Genomic DNA, 19447 nt, shown 5'->3' with positions numbered 1-19447 from the left:
AAAATGTATTGTTGTTTTCATGTGAATTCCAAGCACATGTATTCTTTCCTTTTTAAAAATTGGCATGCAAAAGCACCTAGACAGAAGAAATTTTTTAAGTGGTGCCTGTTGAAAGAAGGGAACATTTTGTCCAAGGTTTTAGTACAAGTAGGATTTGTCCCTGAGTATCTTAATGAAGTAAATAGTTGAAAGACTTCACTAGTGGGGAGGGCTGAGTGTCATTCATGGAGTTTTCTTTTTCCTCCTTGTCTAGTTCCCAGCACAGATACTCCACACCCCACGCCTTCACATTCAACTCCTCCAGCCCTTCCTCTGAAGGTTCCCTCTCCCAGAGGCAGAGGTCGACGTCCACACCTAATGTCCACATGGTCAGCACCACCCTGCCTGTGGACAGCAGAATGATTGAGGTAATAGGGCCCCTTGTGGGTGGTGAGAAGTATCAGTTTGTTATTGGGGTGGGGTTGACTGTTGTGTCAGAGAGTTTTGGGTTTCTTTTTTTTAATTTATTTTTTATTTTATTTTTCTAAAGATTTTATTTATTTGACAGGCAAAGAGAGTGAGAGAGGGAACACAAGCAGGGGAAGTGGGAGAGGGAGAAGCAGGCTTCCTGCCGAGCAGGGAGCCTGATGTGGGGCTCGATCCCAGAATGCCGGGATCATGACCTGAGCCGAAGGGAGATGCTTAACGCCACCCAGTCGCCCCGAGTTTTGGGTTTCAAACCTGATAAAGAATGTTGCTGCATTTTCTCAGGACCCTGGATTTTGTGAATTTATTTTTTAACCATTATATCTGTACACTGGCTGGATAATCCGACTGGAATATCATTCAAGTGGAGAACTGAAATTTCCTGAAGAAATGTTATTAACATTTGAACTTGTTCTTTCCATTTTAGTTTTGAATAGGACTTGAGTGAACTAGTGAATGAGCTATATAAAGAGTAGTTTGGTGTGGGAAAGAATATAATAGTGATGGAGAACTACAAGCCCTCTGAGAGACTCTTAAGTGATTTTATTTAGAAATAAAAGGGTGGAGTCATTGGATTACTAAGCAGGTTATTTAGGGAGATGTAAAAGTACCCAAAGCTAGCGTTTTCAAACTGCTTTTTCTTTTCTTGGCTTTTTGGTGTGTTCTATTTGGTTTGCTTTCTAATTCATCTTTAATAACAACTGAATACACTTAAATACTTCCTTTGTTCTTTATTCTTCTTTATTTCTCATTGCTTTGGACTAGAATAACAGCCTGAATGCTTCTCCCAGGGCGTGGTCCAGACGATTTTGTTTGAGGGGAAGAGTAGGTATTCTTCTTCATGCCTTTGCTTTCTTGTAAATTAACAGGATTGCTAAGACTGTCGGACAGTAGCCTATCAAAAATGAAACAGTCACTAAGTTAAATTTTATATTTCTTGCCAGACTTGTTTTCCCGTTTTCTTTTTTGACAATAGAGTACATAGGAGTTTAAAAAAAAAATGTGGGATTGCTGACGGGTGAAATAAATTCTCAAGTGAGATTTTGAGCCAAGGACATTAAAATGTTTTTAAAAAAATTAATTCCAACCAAAGACTAATGCTAGATTTATTTAGTTGGTGCTCAGAGCATCACTGTTGTATTTATACCTCTTTTAGAAACAGGACATGTCTATTTGGTTGATATGCCCTGAAAATCTTTTGCTAAAAGCTTATCAGTGACAACTATGTTCTCCCTGCATCATGAATTGTTCCTTGAAAAATCTCAGGGACACCTGCCACTTCAGGTACAACTGTATCTCAGACCTCAAATCACTTTCCAAATGCCTGTCCTACCAGTCAGAGGTGGCAGGGACTCAACAAAAATGTTGGCTTCTGCATGTGGGCCTGAACTGGCCATTTGAGGGGGCACTTTGAATAGCACAAGATTATTGTGAGGAGGTCATGTGTATGCAAGTTATGAATTTTGTTACTTCTATCATGATTAGCCCTGATAATAAAATGATATACTAGTGATTTCTGTTATATGATTTATTTCTGTGTAAACACCCTAATTATGAGAGGGGACATTAAAAGTGAAAATTCTTGAATTTTTATTAAAAAGTAACTGGCACTATTGTATTAATTCTAAGCCTAATTTAGAGGCAGAGCAAATTTTGATTCTTTTTTTTTTTTAATCACATGATTCAGCTTTTTAAAGTATACATTCTTTGTTTAAACCATTTGTTGTTCTCTTTAATATTTAGATTACAAGATGATTGAAAAGTTCTTTCTAGGGCGCCTGGATGGCTCAGTTGGTTAAGGGGCTGCCTTTGGCTCGGGTCATGATCCCAGGGTCCTGGGATCGAGTCCCCGCATCAGGCTCCCTGCTTGGCGGGGAGCCTCCTTCTCCATCTCCCTCTGCCTGCCTCTCTGCCTACTTGTGCTCTCTGTCTCTTTGTCAAATAAATAAATAAATAAAATCTTAAAAAAAATTCTTTCTAGGATAAATCCAACTGTAGAAATTAGCTCAGAATAAAATACGAGGTATATAATGGATACAGGGCAGAAAATTACTGTGACATTAAGAAAAAAATCCTAGTGCATAGTAATATAATTCTGGTCAGTAAAAATACATTGTGCCATGCTTTGACTAAAAACAGAGTGGATTAGTTGGATAATAAAGCTATAGCTGCTGAATATTCTTTTGAAATTCAGGTTATTTTTGGCCAGTGTTTTGTCTACCTGGCAGTCATCCTGTCTACTTAAAAACAGAGATTCCTGGGCTTCCCACCTTCCCTCCCAGAAATGCTTAATCAGTCCTAGTTGAGGGGAGGAGGAATCGGTATTCTTAAACACCTCTCCAGGTGATTCTAAAGACTGGCCAGGTTTGGGAACCCCAGGTCCAGGCTTTATTGCTTGGGTGGGGCTGCCAGGGGCAGCTTGGTTTATGATTCCTTTTATCTTGTAAAAATGTTATGGAGTGGAAACATTCCATTAATAGTTCTGTGAAAAAAGTATCTTTATTGTGGTTACACAAAGAAAACAGAGTTGGGGTTCCTAGAAAAATACCTTTTTGAGGATATGGAGGCCAAATGGTTTTATATAATAATTATTTCTATATTCCAAGTGAGGATTTATAAAATGGGAATTTAGATCTTATGGAAGGCCTTGTGATTTAAACTGTTCTACCCAAACAGTTTCTAATAAGTTCTAAAGGTAGTCTTTGACTTCTCACCTAAGTAGAATGTAACTAATTTCAGAGCTTACCCATAAGGTCTCCAGGAGCATTTTGTGGTGAATGAGCTCAGGGCTGAGATCCATGCGTGATGGTTTTGGGTTCTATTTCTGCCACCTACTGGCTGTGTGATCCAGGTCAAGTCTCTTTATCTGTTTATATATGTTTTCTTATATGTAAAATGTAGGTTTTGGACTGGGGGATTTATGGTCCTTCCAGTGTTTCATGATTTTAGGCTGGGGTACAGTAATGTAGTCATGGTGCTTTACCCTTATCCAATCCAACTTCTGGTCAATGTGCCCTGAATTCCTAGAAGAGTAAGAGTGAGTTTGCCACCTAATCCCCAAGTTCTGTTTTTGTTTCGTTTTGTTTGAGCCTCAGTGGAGCAAGATCCTCAATCATTGGAAAGATCTCAGCTGAGAGTAACTTTGCTAGTGTTCCTGCAGGAGTGTCACTTTGCTATATGCATTGCTTTCTCCTGAGAAAAGGAATGTAGTTTCCATTCCAAGTGAATGTGGTATATGAAAAAGCTAACATCAATTCTCCAAATAATTGGTGATAATCTTGGAGATAATTGGCTACTGACATTTGGTAAATTTAATCAAAGGAATGTTAGAATATATAATTAGACCTTTTGTATTTTAGAGGTTTAATCTACTTTGTTTCTGTAAATTCTCCTCCTACCCTTTCCTTCCCCCAGAGAACATCTTTTCTGGTGCAGAAATTGACCAGCTTTCCTTTTCTATTTCAGGATGCAATTCGAAGCCACAGTGAATCAGGTACTTGTCCAAAGTTACTTAGCAAATAATAATGGACTTTTTCTCTTTATGCTATGTATCTTCTGTTGGCTTATCCATGTGTGCATTCTGTTTGTCTTGTCTATTAAGCCTCACCTTCAGCCTTGTCCAGCAGCCCTAACAACCTGAGCCCAACAGGCTGGTCACAGCCCAAAACCCCTGTGCCAGCACAGAGAGAGCGGGCACCAGGATCTGGGACCCAGGAGAAAAACAAAATTGTGAGTATGGCTTACAGTACCTCCTGTGTGTGAGGATTTACTAAGAAAAACCTAGTCAGGATTGAGAGTACTTTTAATTGGGATAGGGTGGGGGCTCTAATAAAAAAACACTTAATGAAGGGTATCATAAACATCAGTGCCATTTTTGGCATGCTCGTGTTGAAGAATTTGGTGGCTTGTTGTAAGGCGGGGCAGAACTAAAATGCTATTTTTTTCAAAATATCAAAATTGGAAGTACAGGTAGTGTCCACCTTTAAAAGATAGGAGAATGGGTGGATTTGGGTTGCTCTTTTCTCTGACACCCTCATTAAACAGAGCTTTACCATTGCATGGAGTGTGTTAATGATCTCTGCTGGTTTCAGAGGCCTCGTGGACAGAGAGATTCAAGCTATTACTGGGAAATAGAAGCCAGCGAAGTGATGCTGTCCACTCGGATTGGGTCAGGCTCCTTTGGCACGGTGTATAAGGGCAAGTGGCACGGTATGTTTGGGGCACGCCTTCTACCGCAAGGCCCAGAGGGCCAAGGAGGGGGTCCTGTCGATTCACTGTGTTGTGCCGCTCGCGGTCGTGCTCTCCAGGGACAACTGATTACATCTGAAGCTTGAACTTCATATCTCAGTGACATTTCACAGCATTGGTCTTAGATTCAGTGATGCTGTAATTGGTATGGTATGGTTTCCAGGTGAACCTAGAAATTGGTGAACAAGAGTTGAGCCCTCTAGTCAAGTGTCAGGAACTGATTAAATATAGGCTGCACGGGGGATGTGCTTTCAAGTTCCTTAGATGAGTAAGAGTCCACTGCTATGAGGGGGGCATGGATTCTAAAACAGAAAGCTGGAAAAAACCTTAGAGATTGGCATGTAGAAAACTGAGATCCCAAGAGGGGAACTAACATGCCCATGGTCAAACAGCTGGGCTTAGGAAAGCCTGGAGCCTCATGAAGCAGGTTCTCTTGCGCTGCCCTGGCTCGGTTGTGGGGAACCCCCATCAAGCAGGGAACGCACAGATTTCATTCTTGAATCTATGTGGAGTGTTAGTGTTCTTACTGTAATGGAAACACTTTGTCACTTGGAAGAAAGGTACAATTTTAAAATCTGTGGACACAGCTTATGTATTTTGGCAACATACTTAACATTTTTCCCTCAGATTTTTAATGCCTCTGGCTTTAGGATGTTAGCAAATATAGGGAACATTTGTTTGAAAATGCTCCATGTTCCCCAAAAGGTGTCCTTCTGAATTCACATTTTAATGAAGAAAAAAATACCCTAAAGTGCCTAGCTATATTTCTAGTTTGGGTGGTTTCATGTTTATCTTTATACATACAGGGGCAGAGATTGAGAGAAGTTAAGAACATCAAATGAACAGAGCATTAAAATCAAGGTGTTGAAAACTGAGAAACATCTCCAGTCTTCTGAGTACCTTATGTTAATAAATATATGGGTTTGCCACTTGTAGCTAGCTAATCGTCTGATAAATGTCTTGTTCTTTAAGGAAACTGGCACAGGACTGAACGTGTGATTCCTTTTCCTTTGAAAATTGTATCTAGTGTACTACCGGCCTGCCTCCCCGGGTCACAGAGAGTTTATGCTCTTGCAGGGTATTTCCCAGATAGATGTCATAAATGTCTTGGCGATTCCCTTAGAAAGGAAAACAATTAAAATTTTTTTTTTTTTTTTTTTTTACTATTGAAGTATAGTTGACATACGGTGTTCATTTAGTTTCAAGTGTACAACATAATGATTTGACAGTCCTGTACATCATGCTCCCCACACTGAGTATAGCTGCCATCTCTGCCACCATACAGTGTTATGATATTATTGACTGTATTCCCAGTACTGTACTTTTAGTTCCTGTGACTTACTTCTTTTATAACTGGAGGTTTGTACCTCTTAATCCCCATCACCTGTTTGGCCCATCCCCCTACTCCTCTCCTCTCTGGCACCACCAGTTCTCTGTATTCGTGAGTCTGTTTCTGCCTTTTTTGTTGATTGTTCCCTTGTTTTATTTTTTAGATTCCACATGTAAGTGAAACCATATGATATTTTTCTTTCACGGATTTATTTCACTTAGCGTAACACCTTCTCAGTCCATCCATGTTGTTGCAAATGGCAAGATCTCTCTCTTTTTTTTTTATGACTGAGTAATATTCCATTGTGTATATATATCACATCTTTATTCATTTATGGATGGACACTTAAGTTGCTTCCATATCTTGGTTATTGTAAATAATGCTGCCGTGAATGTGGGGGCGCAGATATCTTTTCAAGTTAGCGTTTTCGTTTTCTTTGGGTAAACACCTAGCAGTATAGTTACTGGATCTTACGATAGTTCTATTTTTAATCTATTGAGGAACTTCTATACTGTTTTCCACAGTGTCTGCACCAATTTACGTTCCTATAAACAGTGCACAGGGTTTCCTTTTATTCCACATCCTCTCCAGATCTTGTTATTTCTTATCTTTGATACTAGCCATTCTGACAGGTGTGAGGTGATATCCCATTGTAGTTTTGAGTTTCTATCTACATTTCCCTGATAATTAGTGATATTGATCACCTTTTCATGTACCTGTTAGCCTTTTGTATTTCTTTGGAGAAATGTCTCTTTAGAACCTCTGTCCGTTTTTAAATCAGATTGTCTTTGGTGTTGTGTGAGTTCTTCATATATTTTGGACATTAATCCCTTATTATATAAATCATTTGCCAATACCTTCTCCCATTCAGTAGGTTTTCTTTTTGTTTTTGTTGATGGTTTACTTGGCTGTGCAAACGCTTTTATTTTGGTATAGTCCCATGGAAAAAGAATGTAATCTTGTGGGATGAAGTGCTTGTATCTGAGACAAGGCTGTTAGTAATTATAGGAGGTAGAGCAGTACATATTGCTTTTAATGCTTCCATTAGGAGCACTTAATCATTTTTATAAAAGATTTATTTATTTTAGAGAGAGAGCAGGGAGGGGCAGAGGGGGGGAGAGAATCCCCAACAGACTCCGTGCTCAGCATGGAGCCTGATGTGGGGCTCAATCCCAGGACCCTGAGATCATGACCTGAGTTAGATGCTTAACCAACTGAGCCACCCAGGCGCTCCTGCACTTAATAATTTTTATACCACATTTTTAAAGCATCAGCTGAAAGCCAGTAGATGTGTAGTTAAGTGGTGCTCAAATTTAAGTTTCCTCTTCTTGAGCATTTTTATTTGGGGGGATTCATAATTTTTCAAAGCATTAGTTACATTTGCCACAGTACTGCCTCTGAGCTTGTGTTTTCTCTTAATTCTGTAAGCTTTTGGACTATGGTAAGGGGATGTATTTGTTACAGTGTTACTTCCAGAAAGACTTCTGTTAGAATGTAGATAACATGTCTAATACTTTTTTTTTTTTTAAGATTTTATTTATTTATTTGACAGAGAGATAGAGCACAAGTAGGTGGAGTGGCAGGCAGAGGGAGAGGGAGAAGCAGGCTCCCCACTGAGCAGGGAGCCTGACGCGGGGCTCGATCCCAGGACCCTGGGATCATGACCTGAGCCAGAGGCATCCACTGAGCCACCCAGGTGCCCCAAAAGATTTATTTATTTATTTAAGATTATTTATTTATTTATTTGACATAAAGAGACACAGCGAGAGAGGGAACACAAGCAGGGGGAGCGGGAGAGGGAGAAGCAGGCTCCCCACTGAGCAGGGAGCCCGACGTGGGGCTCAATCCCAGGACCCTGGGATCATGACCTGAGCTGCAGGCAGATGCTTAACGACTGAGCCACCCAGGTGCCCCAACATGTCTAATACTTTTAAGATTCTAGTTTTTTTTTAAGTTTCAAAAGTCAGAGGAACAAGGAGCAGTGGGCTTTTATGTCAGCCCCTCAGAAAGCAAGCCGTGGTCTGTGAATGAAATAAAACAAGAGGGCCAGGGAAACCATAATTTCTGGATTGTTTGTGCTATACTTCCTTCTTTGTGTGTTTTGTTGTTGTTGCTGTTTTTCTGGTTCCTGTATACAATAAAATGTTTATTCAGTTTCTTAAAAATTACAGTTGTTGTGGTGATTTTAAAAATTTTTGATTCTACCTAGGAACTGTGAAAGTAGACAGAGTCTCAGAGCAGCCAAGATGGAGGCCTCAGATCCATGAACTAAAGCTCACTTATTTCGTGTAAGAAGCTGTCCTTGGGCTTACACACAGAGCATAAGTTTGGGATCTGATTTGCCAGCCTCTGCAGATGATAAACAATACAGTCAAAGGGATGCAGACAGCAGTACTGATGGTAGCTGGGGCTGTCACTGATGGCATGAGGAGAAGACAGCAAAGCCCTCAGTCTTGGGCTGCGTTAGTGTTGAGGCCACCAGCCTCGTGGAGCCCATGTCCAGGTCCCCATCCCAGCCTAGCGCTGAGCTTTATAACTTTTGAATCAGTAAGAAGAGCCGGAGTGGTGTTCATTCTATTCTGTTCTAGAAAGCAGGGGTGTACCTAATAGGTTTTAGGTAACCCTAAATGTTTAAAACAGGAAATGGGTGTTTAAAAAAGGTAAAACATACCATATTTACCAACTGATAATAGCTCTTCCTTCTTCAGTGGTAGCTGAATGAGATACCAGTATCTTACCAAAAACATGATAAAATCAATAGGAATGTGTCATAACTCGTTTGTAGTACATTTGCCTCTGATTTCACTGTTAAGGGAAAGTAAGGAGCCCTGGTGTCAGGAAAAGTAACTACTTCCCGCAGTTGTTTTGAGCTACCCTCTATAACATGTTTCCTGGTCATTTACCTTGGTCATTTATATTACTTGCTAAAGGAAGGAAGTACCATCCTTTAGATGTTGCAAGATTGCAACTATAAGGGTGTGTGGATAATTCCAGGAGGAAAAGAAATGTTAATACTATACAATTTTCTAGTCATCTTAGAAACATGTTCAAAAGAAGAGATTAGCAATAAGCAGTATTACTAAATGTCTGTTGCATGGAATGCTGGAGAGGTGGACTTGGGTGGTGTGCTTGGCCCTGAGGACTTCCACGGCAGGTTGGAGAACAGCCTTTGTTGGAGGTCCAGACCTGATTGTGTGCACCTGGGGGCCTCCAGCTGGGCACCGAGTCTCAGCTTCCCCGCCAGAAACGGACTCCTGACCTGTGCTGTGAGCGGCTGGGTCCCTAGTATTCTGTGTCAGCGGCTGTCCACAGAGACCATGCCAGAACTTCGGACAGCTTGTCCATTCATAACAGTCCTTGCGGGCAGTTGCACCTTAGAATTCATTCATTTCTTTATCCGCTGTTTCCTGAACATTCTTCTAGTATCAAGCATTCTTCTAGGGGCTACGAGTGAAGCAGCGAACAAAACAGATAAAAATTCTTTCTCTTATGGGTTTTCTGTTCTGGTGGGGACAATAACTAAGCGAACTAAAGTAGAAAGTGTGTAATAAGTGCTAAAGAGAAGAAAATGGAGGAAAGCTGGTATGGAATGTCAGGCCCCGTGCAGTTTTGGTGGGTTAATAGGGAAGGACTCTGCGGAGGAAGCAGCACTTGCATGATGCTCCGGGGGGCGGGCAGATACCTGAGGAAGCAGCAACAGGGGGTTTGAAGTGGTCCACTCGCCTGATTGTTTGAAAAGATGTTGGAAGTCAGTGGGTCTCAGATTATGCAAGACCTTCAGGAGGCTTGGGTGAGCCTTGGCCTGAAATTCAGAATACTGGGGAGCTTATTACCAGAGAACTCATTCTAGTTCGGGGCAGTCCTACCCGTACAAAACTGTTCGTTCTTTATAGGAGTTGAAATCCATTTTCCTGTAATGTTTGCCCATTGCTCCTAGCAGATTGAATTCCTGTTACGGCAATGCTTGGAGTATTTGCATGAAAATGAAGGAATGCTATAGTATACAGTCTCTGGGTTTCAGTAAAAAATTGCATATAATCTGTTAACTACAAACCGTGAGCTGGCAGGCAGGATGGGTCCTTGTAGGCGCCATAGGGGCTCTTCTGTCTTTGGTTTGACCCTGTTCAGTCTTCCCACCAGTGACTTGTGTGAAGTCACAGGTAGAGACAGCAGATGACTTACACGGAGCCATAGTGCAGATTTGGGTAATAGAGTTTAGAAAGATGAGAGAATTTGAACTGGCTCTGGTGATGGAACAAAGAGATTATGAACTCTGAGCAGGGAAAGTAAGTCCTGCTCACTCTGCCAAGAAGTAGAGGCCAGAGGTGGAGATGTTCGTCTGACTGCAAGGTCAGAGAGTCACTATAAGCGGGCTTTGGCTGCTGGTGAGTCTTCTGAGCTCTGAGGTTACATTATGATCAGGTCCAAAATGGGTGACACAGAAGGTGAGTTTGGTGACAACTGGAGGGCGCCCCTGGGAGAGCTGTAAAAAGGGAAAGGTCCCAAGGAGCAACCCCTCCTGAGGGCCCATCCAGCATCTCCCCAAGCCTTCCTCTACCCACCCTGGCCTATCCCTTTAAAACCCTGCCTAGTGCCTGGGCCACCAGCATTGTCCTTTCCTGGCCCCACCCTCAGCCATATCAGACCAGCCCACCTTCCTGGGGTTTCTTGCCTCCAGCCCTCCTTTCTGTCACTAGTGTCACTGCTGTTGCCTGTATCTTGTCTGCAGATGCAAGGCTCTTGGGGCAAGACTCCTCCCTGGCCTCTGTCCTAGTCTGCAGGGGCCCAGATCACACACTAGAGTTCCCTAAACATACTCATGTTTTTTTCATCCCCCTTACCTTCCCTTTATTCCTGGTGTATCTAGTTTGGGACAGCCTGTCCCATTTAGTTAAATCCTTCCCTTGGCTTATATCCTGTTTGTTTCAGAAAACCTTTCTACATCCTCTCTGCAAACAGATTTACTCTCCTGTCTTACTCTCCTGTCACCTGCCCCCAGCATTCTCATCTTGGCTCAGACTGCTCCAGAATGAGCAATTCTGCAGGAGACTCTTATCCTCCTACTCAGTCATAAGCAACTTTAGGTGGGGCTGCATGGTTTACCAGCTCTGTCTTCCTGGATAGAGGGCAGCTCTGGGCCCTTGGTAAATCCATGTGCTAGTGAATTGGATGAGCTCCTGCTATTAGGTGGGGACTTCAGCTTCAGATGATAAAACCAGAGACCACAGGGCAACAGTTTGGGACCTGTCCTAAGAACCATTTCTTTACCAGTTCTCAAGTGAAGTGAGGAATGTTCCCACGGAGGCTGCTGCAAGGGGGCCCTGCCGAGGGGGCGTGTTTGGTAAGTGGGGGAATTCTGTTACCTCCGAGGTGCCATGAGCCAGCTCCTACTTTGTTTGATCCTCAGAAGTCTGTGTTCTAGTAAAATTCATTTGCCAAGAAAATCTGAGGTCCTTATAGGGCTTTGTGTCATTTATTATAATTACTATGCTAAATACAGCATAGAAACACTTCAGAAAGTGTAGCACACCTAAAGTAGACTCGATCTCTGGATGTTTCTGAGGTTATGTAAAGAGGCTCGCAGTGTGGCACAGTCTGTGGTCAGTGTGGAAGTTAGAAGGTCAGCCACTGGAGTCAGACTGGGGTTCTGATCCCGGCTCCGGCACTTCTGGTTTGAGGCTGTATGACCTTGGATGGGGACTGAGCTTCTGTGTTGCTTGTGAACTGAGGGTGACGTGATGGTCCTTATGTCATAGGGCAGCTAGGAGGCCTGAAGGCGACAGTGCCGGCGAGGACACACGCCGTCCCAGGGCACAGTCAGCAGGCGGTGTGGATCACTAGGGTTACAGCTTCATGGTATTAAAGGCAAAGCAGCTTAATGAAGTTGTATAAGGCACCATCTCAGGTCTCACTAAAATGTGGCTGCTGAGGGGCGCCTGGGTGGCTCAGATGGTTAAACATCTGCCTTCGGCTCAGGTCCTGATCCCAGGGTTCTGGGATCGAGCCCCGCAGCGAGCTCCTCGCTCAGCAGAGAGCCTGCTGCTCCCTCTCCCTCTGCCTGCCGCTCTGCCTACTTGTGCTCTCTCTCTCTGTCAAATAAATAAAATCTTAAAAAAAAAAAAAAAAATCCATTGGAACCAAAAAAGAAAAAAAAACGTGGCTGCTGAGTTTGGTATCACCTGCTTGCTAAATGGCCGGTCTCCTGGCCCAAAAGACGTTGTGTCTGCTGGCCCCCTCTGTGTCTGCCCACCACTGCCTCCCTCACAGGCCTGGCTTCGACCCTTCAGACGTGTGACCTCGCCGCTGGGGAGGCCAGGCTTCATAGGAAGAGTTGAAACCAAACCTGTTCAAGGCCTGTGTGGTGTTATTTAAAGGATAGTAGTATAACATATTTAACTTTTTTCAGCCACTTGGACAATTTAGAAATTTGTGTATTTGTTCTATATGTGTAGGTACGTGATATCTGAATAAGTGATTCGCTATCTTTCTCAAAACTAGGGTATGTGAAAAACAACAAAATAAGGTCATTCAACTGATTGCACTGACTACAAACTAATTTGCAGGAGATGTTGCAGTAAAAATCCTAAAGGTTGTCGACCCCACACCAGAGCAGTTCCAGGCCTTCAGGAACGAGGTGGCTGTCCTCCGGTGAGTAGGGCGCCAGCCTGTCCAGCCTCCCCGGAGTGGCAGGGGTGGGCGCGGCTGGTGGGGCACGGGCATGCAGGGCATGTGCACGGGTCTCCGAGGGCCCACGGCTGGGACTGGTGCTTAGTGTTCACTGCGGAGTCCTGTGGCTGGAACTCTTTCCTTACAAGTGAAAGGGTGTGGAAGGTTTCCTTCCAGCTCACCTGGTTGTCACATCTCTAGAAGCTGCCTGTGATGAGCACACCCCCCTTCCACTCCTCCAGGCCTGTGGGCACACTACGCTCAACAGCCCAGGTTCTTCTCTGGGTTTTGGTTTGATATAGGGAGAAACAGGTTCTATTTTCGCATTTATTTCCAAGAGCTCTTTTTATGGCCAGTTTGCCTTATTCTGGACTTCAAAACCTTCAGCTTCTAAGTCCTTGAGTCATTATTTAGACTTGTAAGAAAAAGGTGAATAATGGTGGATCCCACAGATCTGGTGTCCCGTGACCCCTGTGGGAGGAATCACGAGTGCAAGTTGATTGGAGAGAGTGTCCTCTCTCTGAAGGCCAGCACTGAGGCGAGTAACAGTGGGGTTCCTTGTCACAACACCAACTTGATGATCAGCAATCCTGCGTGTTTGCTTTGCCAGCCACCCAGATTGTAAGCACGGTGGCGTCAAGGACACATAGGATCCGGCGTCAGTGGGAAAGCAGAGTAGATCTCTCTGTTCTGCAGCAACTGAAGAATCAGGGCCTTTTTTCTCTTCCCCCCACCCCCTCCAGCAAAACACGGCACGTGAACATCCTGCTCTTCATGGGGTACATGACGAAGGATAACCTGGCGATTGTGACCCAGTGGTGCGAAGGCAGCAGCCTCTACAAACACCTGCATGTCCAGGAGACTAAATTCCAGATGTTCCAGTTGATTGACATCGCCCGCCAGACTGCTCAGGGAATGGAGTGAGTAGATGGCTTGTTGACTGGAGAGTCTGGGGTCCAGGCATCAACTTGCCCTACATCGGGACCTGGGTTAGGAGAAAGCCAAGTCTGCTAAGTGGTGGGCTGAGGGAGGGAGAACTCCCAAGTTCCTCGCCCAGGCTGAGGCCACCTGCCGTGGGGCTTAGATTCAGGTTGGAGCCACTGCCCTCAGAATTCACCCAGATGCCGAAGAGTGTAGTGTGGCCTCCAGACCTTCTGCTTGGACAGCCGTGGCACTGGCCTCTGCAGGAATGTGTGCTCTGAGCCGTGGCCCACCAGCACGTGTGCTTGTTCCACAGGAGGGGCTGGTTTTGGATAATTCATTTTCCTTTTGGAGAATGCCTAAGTCATCCCTAGCACGTGCACGGAACACTACCCGTTTGAGTCTCTGTGCTTGAACACGTTTCTCTGTGAAAGGGGTGTGTGTGATGTGTGTGTGTGAGTCACACTTCTCTGAGGTACCTCTTACGTGGAAGAGCGGCAATTCCTCATAGCCCGAGCTGTGCTTGCAAGTGCTATGTAAAATCTCAACATTCTACTTTTAAAATTCATATGGAATTTACATTTTATACATTTTAAGAAATAAACTAGCCAGGGGCGCCTGGGTGGGTCAGTCAGTTAAGTGTCTGCCTTCAGGTCATGATCCCATCGAGGCTCCTTGCTTAGCGAGGAGCCTGCTTCTCTTCTCCCTCTGTCCCTGCTATCTCAAATAAAATCTTAAAAAAAAAAAAAAATAGAATTACTTTTTAGAAAAAATTACGGCTATAATCCACATATTATAAAATTCACCCTTTAAACGCATACAACTTAGTGGTTTTTAGTACATTCACAGAGTTGTGCAGACGTCACCACTGTCCAATTGTAGAACATTTGTCATGATAGAAGATGAGGTTGGGGCATCTGGGTGGCTTCGTTGGTTGAGCGTCTGACTCGTCGTTTCAGCTCAGGTCATGATCTCGGGGCCCTGGGATTGAGCCCCGGGTCCAGCTCTGCACTCAACACAGAGTCTGCTTGTCCTCCCTCTGTTCCTGCCCCCCTTGTTCACTCGCTCTCTCAAATAGAAGATGAGGTCTTTTGTGTCTGGCTCAGCTTAGCATAAACGGGTTTGGGAGGTTCGTTCATGCTGTAGCACGTGTCAGTACCTCATTCTTTTCTGCAGCTGAACAGTATTTCATAGTGTGGGTAGGCCACATTTTATTTATGCGGCCATTGGTGGATGGACATTTGGGTGGTCAGAATTACTTTTTGAGTAGAAGTGATGATTCGGTCACTGTGGCCTCACTTCCAGGTAAGGCACGATGTGGTCCAGCCTGCATCAGCGCCTGGCCAGGCCCCACCTGTAGCCCCTCACTGGGCGACAGGCGCTCAGGTGGCTTCCTTCCTAGCCAGTATTTGAAGCTGCTTTCTACCCATGTCCCTCAGACTGTTTTTAATGATTTATTTTTCCTTCACAGCTATTTGCATGCAAAGAACATCATCCACAGAGACATGAAATCCAACAGTATCCTTTGACGGTTGTTTCGTTTGACTGTTCAGTTCTAAATTTAGAAAAACAGAAAGGGAGACTTTTTAGTTTATCCCAGCAAAAGTGACTTTGGAAAGATTTGTGATACATGTTTGGGTTATGCTTGAAAGTTTTATTATGCTTTTCATTACTAAATTTAACTTGGAGGGATGGGGCTTTTGTCTTTCATGTGTTATGTCCAGCACGTGGGACAGTGTGTACCTGGTCAGAAAGTAGCTGCAGGCCAGATGTTTCAAGATTGTCAAAGTGATGACTAAAAATTGTCTTACTTCAATGTACAGAAGTGGTTTCTTTAGAGGTCACTCTCGGAACCAGCCCTTCCCCTTTCTGAGACTGTTCCTACAGAAGGGGACTGAAGACGAAGTTTTCGTGCTGTAGGGCAGGAAATGTAACCCTTGTCCATGTGCCTCCCGCCTGCAGCCTTTCTGCCTCTGAGAGGAGTGTGGATGGCGTTACGGCCCTACTCTGCTTCGTGGCCAGTGAGAGGAGCCACAGTTGGGCTGAGTCAGATTGTGGGACGTGGCCTATTTGGGCCACTACGTTTTAGTGATGGGTTTTTGGGAGTGACACGTCCCATCATGAGAGCAGAGCCCACAGATTTGAAGGAGGTATGTGTTACTGGGCATTGGCAGATCCCAAGTCGGCCTTAAACTGCCTGACTTCTTTATCCAGAAATGAGGTGAGTTTGGTCCTGATTTGAAGTCACCAAGCAGTCCCTATTCTAGTAAGAAGTCTCATAGGACAGTGCTCAGTGAGGGATGTGCCATTTGTTCTTCACATGTTTCAGGCATTTGAGGGCACAAAGCAGGCAGAAACAAATGTAAGCCATCACGGGCCAGGCCCGCTCCTTGCAGATGGCAAGCTGTGCTCTTAGAAATCTTGGGGGTTAAGGCACCTGTGTTATATGGGAAGGTCAGAAGGCCAGGGACCTGGCACCTAGAAGTGGAAACGGGGAGCAGCAGCATGGGGAAACTGCCTGATTTTTGGCTGGAGCCAAATAATGTGGCACCCTGAGCATAATGGCTGCGTGCCTCCTGGAGGAAGCACTTCTTAAAACTTCAGAAATCCAAGCAAACCAGTGCAGAGAAGGCTGGGGACAGACAGGAGGCCGAGAGATGCTGTGCTCTTAAGACCTGGGGGAAGTGTTTCAAAATTAACTTGACCATTCTTTTGAAACCAGAGTCCTTAACAAGCATTGAGATATATTTCTCCATGAAGGCCTGACGGTGAAAATTGGAGATTTTGGTTTGGCAACAGTGAAGTCGCGCTGGAGCGGTTCTCAGCAGGTTGAACAACCCACTGGCTCTGTCTTGTGGATGGTGAGAAAGAGGCGAGGCTCCCATTGGCAGGGTGCAGGGCAGAAGGGGTGCCCTGGAGGTGTGTGTGCAGACTTACAGCGTTTGACGTCTCCCCAACGTTCAGATACCTCAGTGAGGCCTTGAGGGACATCAGACAGCCTGAGGCAGATGTGGGCTTCCCGGGAGCTGGTGATCAGAACCAGGCGGAGGCATAGGGGCTGCGTCCCAGAGACTAGGCTTCCTGAGCCTGTGTTAGCCTGAGCCCGAGCGGGGAAGAGTGGAGAACTGAGGAAAGGCCTCTCCTGCCCAGGGGGAGGGACAGCCTGGCGCCTGGATGTCTGTGGGGCCCAGATGGTGACGAGTGAATGCATTTTGTCCCTGTAGGCCCCTGAGGTGATCCGAATGCAGGATAACAACCCGTTCAGCTTCCAGTCTGATGTCTACTCGTACGGCATTGTGCTCTATGAGCTCATGACGGGGGAGCTTCCTTACTCCCACATCAATAACCGCGATCAGGTACGTGCCCTGGTGCAGACTGGCGTGCGAGGGCCGGACGGCGCTGTGGGAGCCGCCGCCGTCTGCTTTGTTCCTCCACCCAGTCCCCTGACTGTGTGCTTGCTCTTAGATCATCTTTATGGTGGGCCGAGGGTATGCCTCCCCAGACCTCAGTAAGCTATATAAGAACTGCCCCAAAGCGATGAAGAGGCTCGTGGCCGACTGCGTCAAGAAGGTCAAGGAGGAGAGGCCTCTCTTCCCCCAGGTAAGACTTGGTGGGCTCCGGGTCTCCACCAGGTGCGGCAGGCGGGGTGGGAAGGGCCTGCGTTTGGGCTCCTCCCCAAAAGCTGCCGCTCCTGCTGTGACACCAAGGCCACCTAATGACACTGCGTCGTTGCAGATCCTGTCTTCCATCGAGCTGCTCCAACACTCTCTGCCGAAGATCAACCGGAGCGCTTCGGAGCCATCCCTGCACCGGGCGGCCCACACTGAGGACATCAACGCCTGCACACTGACCACGTCCCCTCGACTGCCTGTCTTCTAGCGGACTTTGCACCTGCACTCAGGCCGCCGGGGCGGGAAGGGAAGTCATCAGGCACCAGCAGGCACCAGCTTTCTGCTCCCCTTTGATGGAGGCGGAGAGCTCATTTTCAGAGAAGCTGCTGCTAAGGACCTTCTAGACTACTCAAGGGCCTTAACTTCATGTTGCCTTCTTTTCTACCCTTTCTGGCCCTGGGAGAAGGAAGCCATTGGAAATGCTGATTTGTCCTGCGCCCTCCCTGCAGCCCCTGTGCTCCTGAGCCGAGAGCCTTCTCCAGATGCGCCTGCGGCTGCCGGATGACAATCCGTGATCTGGGGCCCCAGCTGTTGGCTGAATGAGTATTTTTTTTTAGGGCAAAAACAAGCACTCAGAGGGGAAATGAAGGTAGCAGACAAACCAGCCCTGACGTGGACATGTGGGTATCAGCTCCTAGGAGGAATGCTTATGGGAAGGACTGTTCTTCAGAGAGTGGTGTGGCGTCAAACACGTAGTTTTGCACATAACACACCAAACAGCCCAGGACTGTCGAGAGACCACGGCCGCCTGAAGGGGCGTTGGTACTATGGACCTTGACTTCTGGGGACACTTCCTCTCCTTGGAGGCCTCCAGTGCATCGGGACGGTTTTCCAGAAGAGGCGCTCGGCCCACCCCTCCCCGTCTCCTCCTGCCCTGTCAGGGAGCAGTCTTCCATCTCACTGAATCTGTCTTCCAGGAGCTGCCCCTGTGGGGCGGGGCCGCCGGGCTAGCCTTTCTCTTCAGTCACATCATGTGGATGCAAGGAAGCCAGGAATACAGGTTTTCTTGATGATTTGGGTTTTAATTTTGTTTTTATTGCGCCTGACAAAATACAGTTATCTGATGGTTCCTCAATTATGTTATTTTAATAAAATAAATTAAATGTAGGTTTAATGGCTGTTTCTTCCTTCTACTGAGCTCACAGCTTGAACTCTCCCCCATCTGTTCATCCCTCTGGAGCAAGAACTCAGGCAGCAGGAAATGGGCCCAGATCCTCTGCTGGGAGAGAGTCTAAATCAGCCTTCGTATTGTCACCCTTCACTAAAGCGTTAACTATAAAAATTATGCAAAAAGCACTCTCAACTCAGGTAAGAGCAGACCTTTTTCTACCCACACTTCAATGCATTTTATAAAATAATAGTTGGTATCTATAACAGTTTATAAAAATAGATTAATTCAGGCTTGGGGTGAGTTTGTTCTGATTCACAATGTTAGGGTCCTTCGATTAAAGTCACAACTTAGGACAGAGGACTTGTTTTTTTTAGGACCATTGCTGGGTCAGAACTAGAAACTTTGTTGGGTGCCATTAACTTTTTACAAAATTTGAAATCAAAGCCAGGCTTTACAGATCGAATGAGTGGCTTTGAGCAGGGGCACACGGTAAGAGCATGCGTGTGCTGAACCCTCAGTAAAATGACCCTTGGGGCTTGAGCGCAAGGAGAGCCCACAGGTGACAGCCAGGAATGTGTTTCCCCAGAGCGCGTGGCCCCGACACCAACCAGAAACGAGGGGCTGTACCTCTGCTGCGCCCAGAGCCGCCGCCCGTACAGGGAGGGAGGTTCACACTCAGTTCGCCAAACACACGGGCAACAGGGCCCCTGCTCTGATGGGGCCGCGAAGAGCACTACAAGTTCTATGCTAAGGTGTGCGGTCGGTGCCCCCACTGTACGTTGATTTGATTTACACGGAGCTTTTCGAGAAACAGCTTTTGGCGACACACGAAGTACATGAGGGGAAATGCACTAGAGGGATCGTCCCACAGGGGTGAAGAAGCCTTTGTCAAGAAAACTCTGCTTTAAGGGCAGTTGCAAGGTGACTGTTTCTAGGGAGCTAAAGCTCAAGAAGGACAGGAGCCAGGCTGGTTAGCTGGTCCCCCTAAGGAGCCTGAGGTGCACCTAAAGAGAGCAACTAGGAAATTAGCGATTC

The 19447-nt window shown here is 45.6% G+C and overlaps 1 protein-coding gene across 5 annotated transcripts in view; it reads left to right on the top strand.

Annotated features, from left to right (window-relative positions):
• RAF1 (Raf-1 proto-oncogene, serine/threonine kinase) overlaps positions 1–18408 on the top strand; it is a 76858-nt gene extending 58450 nt beyond the window's left edge. For all 5 annotated transcript variants that reach the window (XM_081822393.1, XM_081822385.1, XM_006740232.3 and 2 more), the window contains 11 exons: positions 254–407; positions 3931–3958; positions 4067–4194; positions 4557–4674; positions 12607–12691; positions 13453–13629; positions 15102–15148; positions 16373–16491; positions 16855–16986; positions 17096–17230; positions 17366–18408. In XM_081822393.1, coding sequence (XP_081678519.1) covers positions 254–407; positions 3931–3958; positions 4067–4194; positions 4557–4674; positions 12607–12691; positions 13453–13629; positions 15102–15148; positions 16373–16491; positions 16855–16986; positions 17096–17230; positions 17366–17509 — 1267 coding nt within the window. In that variant the 3' untranslated portion in view covers positions 17510–18408. The remainder of the gene's footprint in view (positions 1–253; positions 408–3930; positions 3959–4066; positions 4195–4556; positions 4675–12606; positions 12692–13452; positions 13630–15101; positions 15149–16372; positions 16492–16854; positions 16987–17095; positions 17231–17365) is intronic.
• Positions 18409–19447: the final 1039 nt, after the last annotated feature.

This window comes from Leptonychotes weddellii, chromosome 1 (genome assembly GCF_054177405.1).
Source record: "Leptonychotes weddellii isolate Sample4059 chromosome 1, ASM5417740v2, whole genome shotgun sequence".
In the NCBI taxonomy this organism is placed as follows: Eukaryota; Metazoa; Chordata; class Mammalia; order Carnivora; family Phocidae; genus Leptonychotes; species Leptonychotes weddellii.
Note: the sequence above shows the minus strand (reverse complement) of the source record. Positions and strands in the feature narration are given on the sequence as shown.